This window comes from Stegodyphus dumicola, chromosome 1 (genome assembly GCF_044657685.1).
Source record: "Stegodyphus dumicola isolate Sdum_Otavi_A_Nest chromosome 1, ASM4465768v1".
Classification (NCBI taxonomy): Eukaryota; Metazoa; Arthropoda; class Arachnida; order Araneae; family Eresidae; genus Stegodyphus; species Stegodyphus dumicola.
Window position 1 is genome coordinate 285,087,784 of NC_140768.1, and position 19,428 is coordinate 285,107,211.

General features: G+C 32.3%; 1 protein-coding gene across 1 annotated transcript in view; it reads left to right on the forward strand.

Moving 5' to 3' along the window:
• Nucleotides 1-7,134: 7,134 nt before the first annotated feature.
• The window catches only part of LOC118195300 (uncharacterized), a 38,657-nt gene continuing 26,363 nt past the window's right edge, over nt 7,135-19,428 (forward strand). Inside the window, exons 1-2 of the mRNA XM_085808152.1 lie at nt 7,135-7,865; nt 18,130-18,201. Coding sequence (XP_085664278.1) covers nt 7,767-7,865; nt 18,130-18,201 — 171 coding nt within the window. The 5' untranslated portion in view covers nt 7,135-7,766. The remainder of the gene's footprint in view (nt 7,866-18,129; nt 18,202-19,428) is intronic.

Below are 19,428 nucleotides of genomic sequence, written 5' to 3' on the forward strand. Positions count from 1 at the left end.
ATCTATGCATATTTGAAAGACCCCGAAAGCTTTGAGCACACAGATATCGATGCGATAAGAAATAGAGCAGAAAACTATGAAATAATAGATAATTTATTATTTTATACGAAAACAACAAACGAAAATCTTGAGTATAAACCAGTCATCCCAGCCTCGCTTCGATTAAGCATTTTGAAGGAATTACACGACGCGAAAACAGCGGGTCATTTAGGGGTCAGAAAGACTTTAAAAAGGGTACGCGAGGCGGTATATTTCCCGCAATTATACAAAATAGTAACGGCGTATGTCAGGTCCTGCAATCAATGTCAGTTAATAAATGATATTAATTACAGCCCGGCCGGGTACTTAAATAGCATTCGCGCTACATTTCCGAATGAAATTTTAGGCATAGATCTTCTTGGTCCGTTCCCCCAGAGCGAGTTAAATAAAAATCGTTTTCTTTTAGTAATAGTAGATCATTTTTCAAAATGGACAGAAATTGTTCCACTTAAACGCGCGTTAGCCAAAACAGTCGCAGATGCATTCTTACACAGATACATTTTAAAATACGGTGCACCGATAAAAGTCATTAGCGATAACGGAAAACAATTCATTAGTCAAATATTTGAAAACATATGCAGTGGACTTGGCATACGCCATATCAAAATGGTTCCGTATAGACCACAGGCAAACATAGCAGAAAGAGCGAATAAAAACATAGTAAAAATAATTCGCAGTTACGTGAGCACACATCACAGGCGCTGGGATGGCTACATAAATGAATTAGCTTATGCTTTAAGAACGGCAAATCACGATACTGCGGGAAAAACCCCAGCAGAATTATTTTTAGGCAGAAAGTTAATTACGCCTTTAGATAAATTATTCTTTGTGCAACAAAGAGAGCAAGAGTTTAAACAGAAAGATGTGCAAAAACTGATTGATCAGGCGCTTAAAAGCTCGGATACGGCAAGAAATAAGCAAAAAGCGTATTATGATAGAAAACGCCGTAAATCAGATTTTAAAGTTGGGGATAAAGTATTGAAGCGGAAATTTTCTTTATCAAGTGCCCCAGAAAATTTTACGGCAAAGCTAGCTCCAAAATTTGAAGGTCCTTATGTAATTCAGGAAATCAAAGGTGTCGTATTATATCTTAAGAACGAGAGAGGGGAGGTCTGTAAAGCAAGTCCCGACCAGGTGAAAAAATACTATAATCCAAATGATTTTGAAATCCTTAAAAGTTTCTTGCAGGACTCAAGTCTAAACGAAGTAGAAGGTCCAGAGATAACAACAACTGTTACACCACCCAAGAAGCAGAGAACTGAAGAGAGACCTAGCCCTTCTACAACCCGGACGACGGTACCAAAAAGAAAAAAGAAAAACTTTCAAACTCCAGCATTTAAGAAAAACAAGAATACAGATGCACCGCGTAAAGAAACCGTGGTAAAGAGCAAAACACCACCTACAACGGATCGCAGGAGAAATTATACATCAAGGAGAACGCGCTCAGGGCCAGAGAGTCAGGTGCCAGCAAGGCCGCCGTTCCGGAAACTGAAACGGCAACAGGAGGAACAAAAATACCAGGAACAGAAGAAATTCAAGAAGGACTCCAGGCCGGAGGACGTCAAGACCAGCCGTCCCATGGAAAAACGGAAACGACAACAGCCCGACGATTACTCCGCCAAGAGGCCAGCATGCAGAGGACGCAAAAGAAAAACTAATGTGGACGACACTCGGAGATCAGTAAGGAGAAGATTGACGTCCATGAAACCTATAACTTGGGAACAATATTGCCACAAAAGAATGACGGAGTTTCAAGCATCGAAAACTCAAAGATAAGTTAAAATCTTCTATAAATTTTTTTTTCTCTTTTGTTCCGAAATGTTATGCATAAGTACGAAGTTCTATGTTTTGACGAAAGTCAATATGTCTCGGTTGAGACTTAGTTTTGTTTTACTTTATTTAGCTAAGGCGAAAGTATTATTTTCTTTAAGTATAAAAGCTAAGAACAAGCATTTTCTGTTGGTCGAAAGACTAATTCTGTTATGTTAAAGCCAAAATTTGGCCGAGGATAAAAATAACTTCGTATTCTTGTATTAATAAGAATTTTAGTTTCAGTGCCGCCAGCTTGGCGAAGAATGAGTAAAGTAAAAATTTATTTCTCTTATTCATTTTATGGTAAATTGTAAAAATCATATGTATTAAAATTTTGTAAATGTACGTAAATACTTGAATGTTGTGTAAAAGTAGAATTTAGTCTAGAAGCATAAAATTTTAGATGCTAAAAGTAAAATGCTCAAAAGGAATGAATTCAAAATTTAAGTATTAAACTGCAGATAAAGTCATGCTTTAGAGCGAAAGCCTGCATGTTTAAAGATGAATGAGGGGGAAGTTAGAATGAATGTGTTTTGTAGGGTTCTCCACCTACACTTGAATTTTTAAGAATGTTAAAGTAGCTCATTGAGTTGTAGAATGTCGAGTAAGGTGTGTCTTTTTGGTCGTTGAATTCTAACAAATCATGGTGGTTAGATACTGATACTTATTCCTTCCAGATGCTGGAAGGAAAAGACCAAGATTGATTGATGAAGTCCAGGAAAAGTTGCTGTAAGAAGAGAGAGTTATAAGTATACACAGAAATTTAGTATACAATTTGTTACATAAGATTTTTTTTTTGTGTAAACGAGGTTCTCGAGAGTTAGTTCAGAATTATGGAAACTTACAACAGGTCGTTTGTAGGACCTGCTTCCAAGTTTTCCAAATTCTGGCAGCGGCAAATGTAGGGTTTATATTTATTTTAACTAACATTTATTTTAAGTTTAAACTACCTTTCCTGTCAAGCCTTACTTTTCCCCTGGAACTGCCAATGCCAGAGTATATAAATTTTAGTAGAACGCGCAAGGATTCAAATTATCAGCGGAAGTATTCTGAGTTAAATAGAAAGGAAACGAGTTCAAGGTGTGCTGTTCTTACTTCACGAGCGCGGAGGTAGTTAGCCAGAAATTGAAGAACCCCGCGTTTCGGCCTGTGTGCTTGCCTGGAAGTATTGTTAATCGTTCAACGTGATCTTCAAGTTTGCTGAATTAGCAGCGGTATTGTAAAATGCGGTGAGGTTAGTTACTTTTAGAGAGCCTCGTAGTTAGAGTCTTGTCTTTAGTTTCTTTTCAGGTTATTATTTTTATTTTACCGCCAAGTTGGCGTAGTTTGTGAGCGTCAAGAGCACGCACTTGTAATTTATTACGTTGAATAAAAAGGGACTTAAACCCTTAACAAGACTCTGTCTTTTATCCAGTCTCAACAGTCACCTCTTGGTTGCGTGCAAGTTGGAGGCGCGCAACGCTACAACCTCATTTATATCAAGGAAATAAAAAAATTAAGGAAGCAGTTATTTTGGGGGACTGAAACACAAAATCTGCTGTTGAAGTAAGCTATCCTAATTGGCAATTATAATCGACCGACAAAATCCTCTTTATAAAACTAATAGATGTTCTATATAAATTAGACTCCATTTATGCGAGGCCAGTTTGGGTTAAATTTGCCCATCACTTTTGCGAATTTTTTAATTAAAAAAGGAATTTTTTTAATGTCAAATTGCATTTTTTATTGTTATTAAAGAAATTTATGATATGTGAATTATAATTAAATTATTATCGTTATTGATATAATAACACCTCGAAATAAAATAATCAAATGAATAGGGGGAAAATTTGTGTCTGCACAAAAATTTCATGCTTACAAGTTTATATTGCCTTTTGAATTGTAACAGGAAAAATTTAAAGGAATAACTCGTGTCACTTACATGATATTCTGTAGTTAAGAACACGGAACTTTGAACAAGAATTTTATTTTGTGATGCCTAACATATCTTTAAAATGCAGAATTGCTTATATCAGTAAAATGTATAGGAAATGTGATATCAAGTCTGATAGGGAAAAGACGGTGTTATAAAGAAAAAATTAATAATGTGTGTAAGGTATCTCTGACAGAAATGCAACTTTTCAATGATTTCCAATGCTGTGCCTTAGAAAGTCTAAGAGTTTCTGTGGTAACAAAGTACATTCATTATGAATAGTGACTTGAAGCTCCTGAAAAGTGATATGTGGGTGTTGCAATGATATAAGGTCAATGTCCAAATTTTTCCTACGTATTTTTTATGAAATTTAGATCTGGAGACTACGTGGGCCATTCCATCTGCTGGATTCCATCATTCTCAAGATATTCCGTTTCGAACAAGGGGATAGATAGGGGTGAACATTATCGTCAGTTGGAAGAAAGTTATTACCGATTGCGCCCCGCAATAGCTTGACATGTCAAGTTTTATTTCAACATTCCTGTTGCACTGGTAAAAATGTTTAAGTCTTGAGCGGCTGTTCAGAATGGTTCCATTACCTTTGCGCCAATACGTTTCACGGATATGTTGTTGTTGTTGCTAATGCTCACTTGTCTGATCTATAATTAGCACAAGCCCACGATATTCCTCGTGCCAAGAGCGCAAATTTAGGCCTGTCGTTGGCAGCACCTTGAACACCTTAGAGGTGACAGAGTGATTGGGCTCAGTTTCGCCCCCCACCAAATTTTGAAGGACGGCACTTCGGGGGAGACGGGTCCGATTGACACCCACCCTTCTTCGCTAACCATCAACCTATCGAGAGGACTTTCGGCTCTCCGTATATTTAGAGTGTACCCATGCCGCACGGACACTATACATTTACAAACATCCATACCTTCTCCAAGATTCGAACCCGGTCCTTTCGGCACGACAGTCAGCGACGCTAACCACTATACCGTTTGGGTGGCTTTCATGTATTTTTTCAGGCTTATTGCGCATGTTTTGTTCCGTTCAGATTGTAACATTATCTGTAATCCCCTCCAAACAAAAATAAGAATAATCAATAGAAGGTTTTTTTGTTTTAATATGGCAAAATACACTAAAGTACCTGTGAATGAGAGAGGTGCCTTATTGGAGGAGTTTTAAGGAAAACTGGCTTGTGTGTCATCAATAAGGATAACGCGGCTCCACTTACGATGGTGTCCCGCGAATGCTCGGTATAAAAGAGCAAGAAAATTGCAAAATAAAATCAGCCAATAATTATAAAGTTTAGAAAATGCAATTAAATATTAATATATTTTACCTCGGAATCACATTATAGATTATGACTGAGTCCAGAGGACACATTTGCTCAAGAAACGTTTCTACCTTGGAGTATTGGGAAATATGCAAAACTTGCATATTACTTGGAGTATTGGGATCACCTTAGTATAGTACACGATAGCGCACGCTTATGAATCGTCGGCCAGCTTTAATAACTAATGATTCATTAATGTGCATTATGGAAATTCTGTATCTTGCTAGAACTAACTTCAGTCCTGTCTTCCTCAAGGTGCAGTGGCGAGTTGTTGTTTTCTTAATGTAAATGTGAACTACTATCTTACATATACGATTGAACATAATTTCTTTCTGTGCCTCTACAGATGCATGCGGCTGTTATAATGTAAGCAAAAGCGGGGCTCGTCAGAAAAGACGACGACATGCCATTGATGCGTTTATGGACATCTTTTATTGCATCATCGTATGCCCTGAACCCTATTGTTCTGGGCAGCACAGCCGGTTTCTTGACTTAAGATACATCATGTTCATCATCCTAAAAGTGATGTGGACAAGATGTCTGTCTTTTGAAGCATCTGATGTGGACCGCTTGAGATCTCGCACGTAGCTATCTCTTCTGATTGAGCACAGGTTGCAGATTCTCTTAATAATCGGTTGTTCTTACCTACTTGGATAGCAATTGCGTGGTTCATTAATCCGTAGTTATACACCGGGATCAAATTCTGAGACGTGTTGGTATGAATTTTTTCTTCTCAAAAGAGGCATAGCATAACTGCCAATCCAAGTAACACGACAAAAAAAAAAAAAAAAAAAAAAATGTAACTTTTGAGTGAAAGTTCAGTATTTCAGTCTGTCCTTTTATACTACTTCCAGACGTCATTGTTCTCGCCTGCAATGTGCGCATGAAGCGAAACGCATTTGCGTCGTTTGCATAATACAGTACATATTCTACCTTTCGTGAAAATTCCAGGTTTGTGCGCTTCCCTAATGTTGCAGAAATTTTAATGGCTAGCAATGTGAATTGCTAAAAACTGAGTTCAAACTTGATTATATTATGATGAGGATATTTGAGTATGGAAAAACACTCGAGGATTATCTGCTTAAGAGGAGGTATGCCTTCATAGAGGACTTTCTAAGGGAAGTTGTATCGTATTCAAGGTACACTTGGAAAAAAACCACAAAAACGAACTATGCAGCCAGCCTTTTTCCAAGTAGGGACGAACTACCAGTATATAGAAGTTTAACCATATATATTTTACTATGCCATGGATGAGGCCTAATTATATTATGACTCTGGACAATATCTTATCTGAAAAGAACGTCAGTACAACCATGTCCTTCCTTCCCTTTCGTGAGAAAAAAAGAAGGGTAGTAGAGTAATATCTCAGACTTTTATCTGGAGAAATAGTGAAATTTTTCGTAAATTTTCTTTTAATTATAATATGTTTTAAACTATAAAATGTGAGTACAACCAATTTTAAACAATAAATAATCAATCATCATTTTTAAATTATGCGAACACGTATTAAAATAGAGCTTAATTAAAAGATTATAAAAAAATTGTTTGACTTATTCTAACGACGATTTTTTTTTTTTTTTTTTTTTTTTTTGAGAGAGAGAACTCCATGAGCGTGCTATCCACGCACTTTTATGGACCTTTATTTAGAAATTCTTCAGCTTAAGATTGTACTTTTAAGTTTTGTAGCAGAAATAAAAAAAATTCTAGTAAACACTAAATGAATCTTTACTATTAATAGAGCTGAACGGCCTTCCTTCACTCTTATCACATACTTTCACAGCCTGATGTCCATATATCACCGCTTAGACTTTCCCTTCTCAGTGAGTAAAGAAAATTCCATTAAGACGAAAATTTCTTCCTGTGGGTTATTACACAAACCATATGATGACTTGAATGTCATAACACAGATGACCTTCTGAAAGAATTAATGGGCAAAATTTAAAAAAGAAGGTCGCCTACGTGTGCTTAAGTTGCGTTATATTTAGCGATAACAAACTACTCATAGTTGGCCTTATAATGGTTCTTCCCGGACGAATTGGTTGAACTTTGACTTACAGATGTTTTCTTAATATTTTAGTTCTTAGTCTCTAATGTCATTCCTGTAGTTTACTGTAAACCGAAGGATGTCTGGGAAGCATTCGAGATATGATTTCTAGAGTATTTTATTTTAACCGAGATACTAAATGATTTAAAAATATCAAGTTATTAATGGCTGTGATTATTTTTTTTCATCACCAGGGTCGTTTCGTGTCGTCTTACTCCAAATTTATCGTCCTCTGATTTTCTGTATTACGTACTTCCCAGACAGCGACGAGGTGTTTGCTATCAATACAGTTCTTCAAGTTTCCGGGGTCGTTGTAATGGAATGCAAGTTTTAGTGATGCCACACAACACTCAAGAAAATGTTCCTAACTGCAAGTCAAGGAGAATTCATTTCTTGAAGATTGCAAATATACATGTATCGGTACCCAGAATTTAAGAGTTTCGTCAACATTTTAATAACGTTTTAAAATAGGGCAGGAACAGTTATTTTCACAATAGTGGTCGTCTTAGTAATTTAAAATTCCACATAATGAGATAATATAAACTCTGTATAGTTTTTCTTTTTATTTAATCAACGAATAAAACTGTATCTTCCAAACAGTTCTTTCTATAACTTCAGTTATCATGAAGGTAAAAACATTATATTTAGCATTTCTTAGCGTATTACTTATTTTTAATTGCGATGTTACTGAAGCGGGAAATCAAAAGAGAAATACTAAAGAGGTAAGTTCTTAAATTAATATTTTTATTATTTCTCAAAAAAATTACAATATTCTTTTGATTAATAAAACAATCAGCCAGTATTATAATTTTAAAAAATGAATATATGTGTATATGTATTACTTGCTAGAAAATTTATTTTGTGTTTAATTTGGAACAAAAAAATATTGCAAATGCTACCAAAATGATAATTTACTTCTTAATATATTTCATAAAAGCGTTTACTTTAATATAGTCTATTATTATTTACGTTTCACTCATAATTTATGCTTGCTATAAGTTAATAGTATATGTCATCATATTTGATGTTAGGTTTTTGTGAATATACTTTATTTTTATGTACATTTATTTATAGTTTCATAAAATTTATTTCATGTCCATTAGTCCCATTAGTCCAAATGGGCAATTTGCCCTGAAAGACTATTAATTTCGTTTTGGCATTTTACGTCGAAAACTATAAACGGCGAACCACTTTTCAAATTGTTGCCACCATATATTATCGCCTTGTATTATATTTCAAGAAATTAAATAATGAAGAATCTGCATGAATGTATGTATGTTTCTGACATTGTGATAAAACAACGGTACCTAGAGCCATCAAAATTTGAATAACGTAATTTTCCATAGGATAATGGGCATGTGGAAGCCCTAATTTAAATTAGGAATTTGTTTTATTATCGATTTCATATTTTGTAATACTTCAAAAAATTTTTGATTAAAAAAAAACTAAACGATTTCAAAGCGAGCGATGCAAACACTGTAAGGAAAAAAAAAAAAAAAAATATCTCCAACGCGCGAGACTTTGTACCGGGATTTCTAGAGATATGCTCATTTTAAAATTGTTTTGCGATATTGCTGTTGAACTGAGTTTTATGGTTTGAGTACGTAGAGCATGATATTTAATAAATAAAGGTAACACACAAAATGTTAAAAAAAGGACCCTTTGGACGTAATTTAAAATCTGCAACCTGCAATCAGACTGTTTTATTTATATTTTTAAGTAAGTGACACTGCATATAAAAAGGATTATTTATAGATAAATAATCCTTTTTATATATATTTTTATATATATTTATTTTATATATATTTTTGTCTAAAGCAAAATAAGGCAAAAATATAGAACTCGGTTACTTGGGCTTTCACTGTGGTCATTGATCAGTGGGTGCGGATTGAACAGCTTGTTTTTATTTCCTAAATTTTTTTTTTTTATCATTTTCTTATTTTTTTCCTTTTTCGTAAAGTATTAGTTGCAAATTTACCATTAAGCATTCTAAATTTAACATATTGATAGCTGCTTAGTTAATCAACGATGAAGGAGGAGTAAAAACTTTTATCTTTGAAATCATGAAAAAAAGAAAAAGAATGTTTTGGTTTTCATTTTTAAAAATTCTGAAAGTGATTTCAACTTTTTATTAAAATATAACTGATTGTGAATAATACAGTCATCACTGAAAGTTATTTTAAAATAGATATTTTTAACAGACTTTTGTTTTAATAAATTTGGAGATCTGATTTGAGATTTTGGAGTCATCAATTTTACTTCTTAAATCTATGTTTAATTAATATTTATGCTGATATTTATTATGGTGAAATGTAGGCTCTCCAAATTGTTTTTCAACACATACTAAGTAATAACATTTTTCCTTAACCTTTGAAAAAATATTAGCATATTTCTCAGTCTCTCTGAAAGAAGTAAATGAGGATATTTTTTAAACAATGGTTTTAACTCTCAAGATTTTAGTTTACAGGCGAAAACATCGCGGACGAAAACATCGTGGGAGAAAACAAAGCAAAGAGAAAATATCGCAGCTGTAAAACATCGAAATACAGAACATCGTAGTAAAAAATAAAGCGGCTCAAAAACTTGGCAGTTTAAAAACATCGGCGTCGAAAATATCATGGTAAAAAATAAAGCACCGATAAATCATCGTATGACGATAGCATCGCAAACACGCGTTTTCCAGGCTTTAAAAGCTATAAATGCATATTCGCGTAGCGATTTATGAGTGAAGAAGGAATGAGAAATATTTTATTTTTACTTTTATATTTTTAAGTTAAGTAGTAAATTTTAGCTGAAATTTTAAGAAAGAAACTTAAGCATTGAAAAACTGAAACTGAGTAGAAAATTAATGCTACTTGTAGCGTTTCACAGAATTCCATAATTTGATATTTTATTAAACAATTTTAATAGAGATTAACATACAGTTACTCATCTTCCTTTTTGTAATCTTTTTTAAACTATATTTTTCATGAAAACTACCAGTAAAACTTTATAAAAGAGATTGATTAATTAATGACCTTGTTAGTTAACTACAATATGTAAGTTTAAAATTCTATTAACCGCTATATATATACATAGCTTTATTTTTGTACTCATTTTCAGTTTTTTTTAATACTTTCTTCTTATTTTTTCAGCAAAAATTTACTACTTAATTCAAAAATATAAAATTAAAAATACTATAAAATAAAAATATTCTTATTTTTTCAGCAAAAATTTATCACTTATCTCAAAAATATGAAATATGAAAGTAAAAATATTCCTCATTTTTTATTGCGCTCATAAATCATTACGGGAATATGCAAATTTTTAAAGCCTGAAAATGCATGCTTGTAGCGTTATGGTCACGCGATGATTTGTAGGTGCTTTATTTTTTACCGCGACATTTTCGACGACAATGCTTTTTAAACTGCGAACTTTTTCAACGGCTTTATTTTCGATGACGATGTTTTGTGTTGCGATTTTCAGACCTGTGATGCTTTTTGCTTGCTTTCTTTTCTCCCACGATGTTTTGTGCGACGACCATTTTCGCCTTGCGTTGTTTTCTCCTCGATGCTGTCGTTCGCGATGTATCTGCCGCGATGTTTTCGGCTGACGCCAGATTTTAAAGTGCGCGGAAGAAAGACAATGGCAAGCAAGCATATTTGCGGTGGTAAATATGGATGCGCGATAAAGCCGGGAAATTTGGCATATTACCAAATTATAAATATTGCCATTTTCATATTACTAAATTACCAGGTTATAAGTATTGCCACTTTTGAAAATAAAAAATCATTTCTGTACGCCAAATTCTCTGATTATTTACAATCAAGCAAAAATGAATGCAAAAAATGAATGCGAGTAACCAGAACGGAAGGGTCCTAACTGTTAGAACATTGGCAATATACAGTAAGGCATAAATAACAGATAAATTGTTACCACAATGTCAAATGCAAAAAATGGTGCCTAAAGCTTGTGATCGGCCAATTTTGCCATACCTAGATTTTACAAAAATATTACAATATATTTCTGTCTATAAGCCATTAACATTTGGCAAATAATTTTTTTTTTACTGAAGTCTGAAGGTCGGATGATATATCAATTCCAAATACCTTTCCAAATCACAAAGGTCAGTAGCTGATATAATCTTATTTTTATTTTGATTAATCCTAATATATATCAATCAAATTTCTAGGCTAAAATCAGAGATATTAATTAAAAACTCAGAGAAAACGATAATTTTCGCCTTCATTTTTCGAGTGGCAACAGTCTCGGGCGTTGGAGATCAAAATTCTTTATTTCGAAAAGTTTGGATACTGCTCGCTTTCAAATCGTAGGTTTGTTATTCCCATTTTTGGAGCTTATAAGACTATTGTATTAGAAAGAAGAAAATAATTGAAAACTGCGTGCCATTGTTGCTAATTTAATGAGAGAGAATTAGCTTATTTTTTTATCGAAATTTTTTATGTGGGTTCCATATCGCATCAGCCCGAAAAAGTATGTGCATGAATCGTATAATTTTTGCATCATTGTTAGAGAATGATTACAGCGGTATCGTTTTCTCTGTTGTTAGATACATTGCTCTCAATCTGGCATCGGGTACTTCCGCTAGTATACAATACATTCATTGTTGTAGAACATCAAAAATAGTAATTTTTCTGAAGCGAACCAATTTAGTATTATAAGATTTGAAAACGAATATTTTCAAAATAATATTTTTTAATATCTTTAATTTTTAAAAAGGAAAATTTATAATAATATACTTTTGATATGCATTAAGTAGGTTTTACATCTAAATAAATTATATTGTTAATTTCTTTGTATAAAAGGAAATATTTGTAGGATTCTGTAATTAACAATCATCAAGTTATTAATGTAAGTTATGGAGTATGGGTTTAGGGAAATATAAAAATAAGAAATTCGAATAACGCTCAGTTTGTCTCTCCCATGTTAGCTGAAGCTGTTTTTAGCTTTTTCGATCCGCTGCTTTGGATAATGAGTCTGAATATTTTTGTAATTTTTATTGTCACAAGAGTAAGTGAATATGAAACCATTTTTGCATTTTCTATTATTTTGAAATCTGAATTTACACTGAAGAAGAAAATAAAATCTTGTTCCATTTGCAAAATATATGTGCTCTTTCCATATTAGGTGTTTAAGAAAACCATGCTTTTTGAGTTAGAAATGTAATATTACTTCTCGGTAGTTATGAAACCAAACGCGACTTTCTTGTACGGTTAGCGCTGTGAATTTCACAATCTATGTACTATTTATATTGCAAAGACAATTCAAAACGCTGATTCACTAAAATTTAATCAAAGGCTAGGACTGTAACAGGAACTCTCATTCGCTTATCAATACTTGAACGTTTTCCCGTATTTGTCAAGTCATATCGCAATGGAACAGCGATAACTAAAGAGATAATGTAAGAGATGCTTACAGCTAGCACGACCTTGGACACAACAATTATTAGTTTCAGGTCGACTGTTCTTTGATGGAATGTCAAGAGATGTTCGTAATCTCAAGTTCACGATCCTTGAAAATGGCAAAAAAGCTGTATGTTATCCATCTCATCATGAAGATAATCGAAGCTTTTTGAAAAACAACTGAGTTTTATTACACGTATCAGCAACGAAATGAATACCAGTTTTAGTAAATCATCCTTTGCACTCGAAATTTCAGAATTTTAAAACAACCTCTTTTATTGTCTGTATCACTTGGAATTTGTAAATTCTTTTTCCTTATATATGCTAGTAATGCATTTACATTAAATGCTTTTTTTTTTTTTTTTTTTTTAAAGAGATTAAGCCTTTCGTTAAATTATGATATCGCAAAAATTTCTTGTCAGTTAATAAATTAAATTTCACGATTAAAATGTATTAAAGCTATTTTTAATTTTAATGAACGGACCACAACCAAAACAATATTTATAAGTTCTTTGTACTGAAAAACTAAAAATAAAATGAACTATTAATTTAATTTTCTGCTACAAAGTTGCTGGCTGCAACCAAAGCAAAATTTATGTGTTCTAGGTGCACCTGAAAAGAAAAGTGCATTAAAAACATTTCAGTATGAATTGAAATCAATTCATTTTTTCCAAGCAACAATCAATTCGTAAATAATTTTTTGTTGCCAAACCAAGAAACTAAAACTTTGTACACTTCAGATTAATACGTGTATGTCATGATGTAAACGGCATGATTTAATTTAATGTAATAAAAAAAATTCTGAAAGTTTTCAGATTTTATATTACCCCCAAAGGGCCGTTTTTTAACGCTTTGTGGGTTACCTTTATTTATTAAATATCATGTTCTTGGCACTTAAACTATAAAATTCAGTTCAACAGCAATATCTCAAAATAATTTTAAAATGAGTATATCTTTAGAATTTCCGATACACAGTCTCGCGCGCTAGAGATAAAAATATCCCCCCCTACAGTGTTGCCATTGCTCGCTTGAATTTGTTAATAGTCGTTGAATTTGTTAATAAAAATTCTTTAATGTCTGACAAAATATGAAATAGATAATAAAACCGATTCCAAACTCCAAATTTGGGCTTCCAGATGCCCATATTAAACGTACGTTATTCAAAATTTGATGGCTCTAGGTACCGTCGTTTTATCACAATTCGAGGAACATGCATACATTTATGCAGATTCTTCATTATTTAATTTCTTTAAATATAATATAGTGCTGTAATATTTGGCAACAGTTTGAAAAGTGAATGGCATTTAAAGTTTTCAACGCAAAATGCCAAAACGAAATGAATAACCCTTCTAGGCTAACTCCCTTTGGGCTAATAACAATTTTATCTCAATATCAATAAAATAATAAATAACATACCGTGTTAATTAATCTGAAACAAAAAGTTGCCAACAGCAGCTATTTATTTAAAATGCTGACTTTAAAGAAACATGTTTGGCATACAATGACGTCACATGAAATCGCGTGCTTTCTTCAATGTCAGAACATAACCTTATATAATTATAATATATTTAATGCTTCGGAATGCTATTTTTATTTCATATTTTGAAAAACTTACAAATTTTTTATAAACAAACTCTAAGATTCGAAAGCGAGCATTGGCAACACTTTTCGAAATACAGTAGATTTTTATCTCCAGCGAGCGCGACTGTTGCCACTCGGTGATGAGAGCGAAAATTAACGTTTTCGGAATTTTTAATTAGGCTGATTAAAGTTGTATGAAGATGAGAATGGTCGAAATGGCTTTCCGTGAATTTTTGGAACCCGGGGGGGGGGTTACTAGTCTGGAAACTCAACTCCCCGACGTTTCGAAGAAGATAATGCTTCAAATAAACAGACGCGCACAGATTCTAATAGTATAGATGGTATTAAAATGTTTATTATTTTTTCATATTCCTCTTTCATGTGTAACTTTTTTCCCACTCTGCAATGAAACAAAAATTTTTGACACAAAAATAATTTGGGGAAAATATATAGATAAATGAAATGAAATAAATCGCATTCTGAATAACTTCAGTTTATGTTCTAACAGTTCGCAGTTCGAAGAAGAATTTATCATGATAAATTTAAAAAATAGAAAAACATTAAGAAGATTAAAATTATAAAAAAAAACATAAAAATAATATTTAAAATATTGCAAGTGGATTTTTGCATTTAGATTATCATTTAACATTTGAAACAGTTATCATCTAAACCAGTGCTATTCAAACTATGAATCGCGATCCATTATGAATCATTTAGGGTAGAGAAAATTTATGGTGGGGTCGAAAGGTGGATAGAAAATTATATATATAATAAAAAGGGTATATAACTATGGGTCGAGAATTTTTTTTGGCCGGGAGGGGGTGCTTGTTTGCATTTGTCTGGGGTCGCATTGCCATAAAGTGGGAATGCAATTGATCTAAATAATCATGATAGGTTAAGATTTTATCTCCAAAAATTTCAGATGCAAAACGTAAAATCACTTTTAGCAAATTTTCCCAGGCGACCACCTCTGCCAGACAACGACTTCTGAATGTGACAGTGTTTCTAAGAACATGAAAATAATCAGAGTTTTATATTGTAGAATCATTAGGGGTTTTTTTTGAAGCAGGAGACGTGAAGAATGTGCATTTTCCTCGCCGGGATTAGAACTCTGAACCTCTCGAATGTGCGTCGAGTATGCTTCCAATTACACCACGAAGGCATGCGAAAAGGAGGGAGACAGTACCTTACATCATCACCTGTATCTACAGAACTTCTTGTACAGAAAACTACCACTTCAGATCCTATCTACTGTTCAACTACCTCTACAGATGATGGGAATAGTCCGGAACCATAGGTGGTCATCTCAGAGAACTGTATTTAAACGAGTTATTTAAATCTGTAATTCCAAACTGCTGAGCGGACATTCTATAATATTATTCTATTATAAATTACCATTTGAAGATTTGTGTATTTTTTTAAAAGAAAAGATTTATTTTGCCGTAATTATTGATTTTTGCGGCTGGATTGCCTGTCTGCGATGCTTCTCAGAAAGCAGGAATAATTTTATTTTTCTAGGACACGTAATCAGCAAAGTAAAAATAACGACGCCTTTTTCAATATTTTGGAAAGAATGTTTGTATAGGTTCTGCTGACTTCGAATCAATAGATATCTACATTTTGCTTTTCAAATGTTATAAGTTATTAAATAATATTTTCATAGGAGGAGCTTTTATTCACAAACTTGTATTACGGACGATATTCAAAAAAAAAAAAAAAAAAAAAAAAAAAAAAAAAAAAAAAAAAATAAAGCATGTGGAACTATTTACAGATTTATGCTATCTGTTTAGTCGATAAAGCAGGAATCTGGAAACATAAAATGCGATTTCATAATGCCCTGATTTCTCAGCGCTTGCTTAATCATCTCAGATTTCAGCATTCTAAAGTTAGAAATACCGTTAAAATATTCTAATGTTCAAAAGGTTGCTATTTTTATTGATGCATCTATTACAACGTAAAAGTTCTAAAAGAGTTTATAAATGAGAGTCAAAAGTAAAATAAGCTGCATTCTAAGCAAGAAATTTAAAGAACTACATTACGACGGAAAATTCATCGCAAAAAGGGAAATAAACCTGAAATACTATTAGAAATTTGCTTGAACACCTGGCGCAGTCGCTATAAATGGAATGCATTAAAGAATATTTTGATTGACGGTCGTTTAAATTCTGACTCAATGCAATTATTTTCTACAAAGCAGACGCTGAAATTTTGCTAGAGAAATGATTCAGCAGAAATAACTACTTCTTGATTCAGAATGAATTAAGAGTTTCGTATTTCTAAAAAACTCTCTTAAAACGTTTCATTTCGAACATTTCATCATGGCCAATTTTAATTAATCTAATTTTAAATAGCCAGTATGCATGATACGAAATTATAAAATGAATGTTAAGCAAACTTTCTTAAATACGTTTTCTCTTGGAAACGATATAAGTAGAATGTTAAATATCCAAACCGTTGTTTTGTGATTTATAAATAAAAAATTATATATGTGTATGTGTGTGTATGTGTAACATAAACATATGTAAATCATCTGTATAATTTAATTTAATAATAGCATCTTAATTCCTTATTTTTAATTTGGCTATTTTATCTCTCTATTCTAAAAATAATTATAACTTTTTTGGACTGCGCCATTTCTAGATTAATCTGTGCCACTGAGCTTGTGTAAAGCTAGACGTAGCTTATCCGAAACTTGAACTAAAAATTTTGAGAACTGAAACCTTTCTAAGAAGAGACAGATTTAGACTTGATAAGGCCCTAAGCTGTTTGAGATATGAGGCCCTTTATAAGTCAGTTGTAGTATATTTTAATATATTTATACTATATTTAAATTTTTGGGGGACCCCGAGAAAGTGAGGGCCCTAAGCTATAGCTTGTGTAGCTTATACTTAAATCTGGCCCTGTTTCTAAGCTAAACGCAAACCTTCTCTTGATGAGCTTCCATGTTGGATATATAATATATTTTCATACTATTTATACTATATTTAAATTTTTGGGGGGCTCCAAGAAAGTGGGGGCCCTAAGCTACAGCTTGTGTAGCTTATACTTAAACCCGGCCCTGTTTCTAAGCTAAACCCAAACTTTCTCTTGATGAGCTTCCATGTTGTATATAAACGCGCACTTTAGCTTCTGCCTATGTTCCTGTAATGACGTTATTTTGCTATGCTCTATTCCTATCGCAACCGTATCAAAAATGTAAATATTCTGGAAATAGGCACGATTAGAGTGCCAAGTGAATTGTGGCCATAAATGTCAATTGAAATAAAAATGAATATTTCATCTTACTTGGCTGCCAAGCTTCCTAGTCATTACGAATTCAACATTTCAGCATTCTACGCAATTCGAATTCTTTCTCTTCAATATGCTATCTACGTTCTACGCCATCAACATTTTCTACGACTTTTACTTGTTTTCGGTGTTCCCACATCAGTACTTCTAAATTTATTCTTTATTAGACATATAGATATATGTCTGTGTGTGTGTGTGTAAGATAAAAATCTAAATGAGAGATAAATTATATTTTAAATTAACAATTCCCTCTTAATGCGTAAATTAATTTCCCTTTTCTATTCTTTAACTCTACAACAAATTTCATATAATCTTGAATTTGTATTGCTTTAATACAAATTGAATCGCATGTCATATGTATGTAAGTAGAAGGGAAAAAAAATCGATTTCAAATGTTTCAGCGTAGTTTCGACCAAAAAAAATCTGGGTTTAAATTAGGTTTCAGGTATTATAATGGAATCTAAATAACAAGACTAAAGTTCTCGTGTTAAATCAGTGCTAAAATATTCTTAATTCATTTTTTCCCTCGAAAGTTTCCATTAACCTCAAACATGTAAAATTCTATCGTGTAACGCTTACTGAATAAAATATTACTCTTCTTTCAAAAAATATCTTTGTAGAATTTATTGAATTGATAAAATTAATATTTATTAGTAATTTTATTTATATATGAATGCAAATACGACTTGAAAATAAAAGTGACTTTATTTTTTAGGTTTATATCATACGTTACTTGGAAGATCGGCAAATTATTCCTGTCAGGATAGAATTAGATCCAGAACAACAGGTTTGCATATTTTGTTTAACGGCTTAAGAATTTTATTCTACTCATTTTTCATATAAGGTAATTTTGTATCTAAGTATTAAATTTATGCAGCAGTTCTGTATTCGTAAGTAATATTTTTATTTTTAAGCATGACTTATCACAGTAGTTGTAGTTATAGGGAACATGAGTCATGAAATCACGTCAAATGATTCTGCATTTTATAGTGATTCAATTAATGTTGTATTTATGTTATGCTCATTCCGAAGAATAGCGTTTCGCTATTGCAATTTAAAAATCTCAGCGAAATATGAAGAACTGAAAGTCATGGTGTGCGTTTCTTGTAGTCCAAAATATATAGGACACTGATATTCGGAATTTAGAATACTTACAAATTTTAAGAGATTCTAAATTTTTTTTTATGTTAGAAACGTCCTTAGTTTAACTCTAGATGTTTTACTGAGTTGATTGTCTATTTATTCAGTTAACAATCAGAGATGCTAACTATATAATATTTATATCAGTAGATATTGCTATTGTGTGAAAAATAAGATCCTTACATTGTCTGCCACACAGCTTCGCAATAAGCTTTGCAATTTTTATTTATCTCTGAAATTTAATAAGTTTTCAATTGCTTATCAAAATAAGGGGTTTAAAATCAGGAAATGTACTGCTTCTTGTTTTAAATCTTTGTGTTTTTAATGATGCATCTAAGTCATATAAATTAAATAGATATATATCTAGATGCTATATTATATACATTTGAAGTACAATTGCAATTAATAAAGATGTTTCTAATGCTACAGATTACGGATTTGATATAAATCGTTCGGGAAGAATAGGAAGATTTTATAATAATTTTTACTTTTATCTTTTATTATATATTTAATAGTACTTGCTAATTAAAATATTTGCTATCTCAAAATTACGTTAATAAATAACAATTTTCTTAAGATCGAATAACATTTTTAAATAACCACATAAAATGACTTCTCGAAATTAGTTTTCAGAATTATCTAAAGAGTGAATTTCCAGTCTCCGTTAAGAGAACGAGTTTAAATCCTTTTGAAAGATAAGCTTTTTTAAGAAATTTTTGTCTTTTCTTCAAAACATAAATATTTTTCTCTTTGTTAGCTAATCTTCAGAATTCGGTTATTTGCAAAAATAAAACGAGCAGAAATAGAATTAATCCTAATCTGTGAAAGAGAATAACCAGGGAGGGAATAATCAAGTGGGCACCTGGAAAGGAGT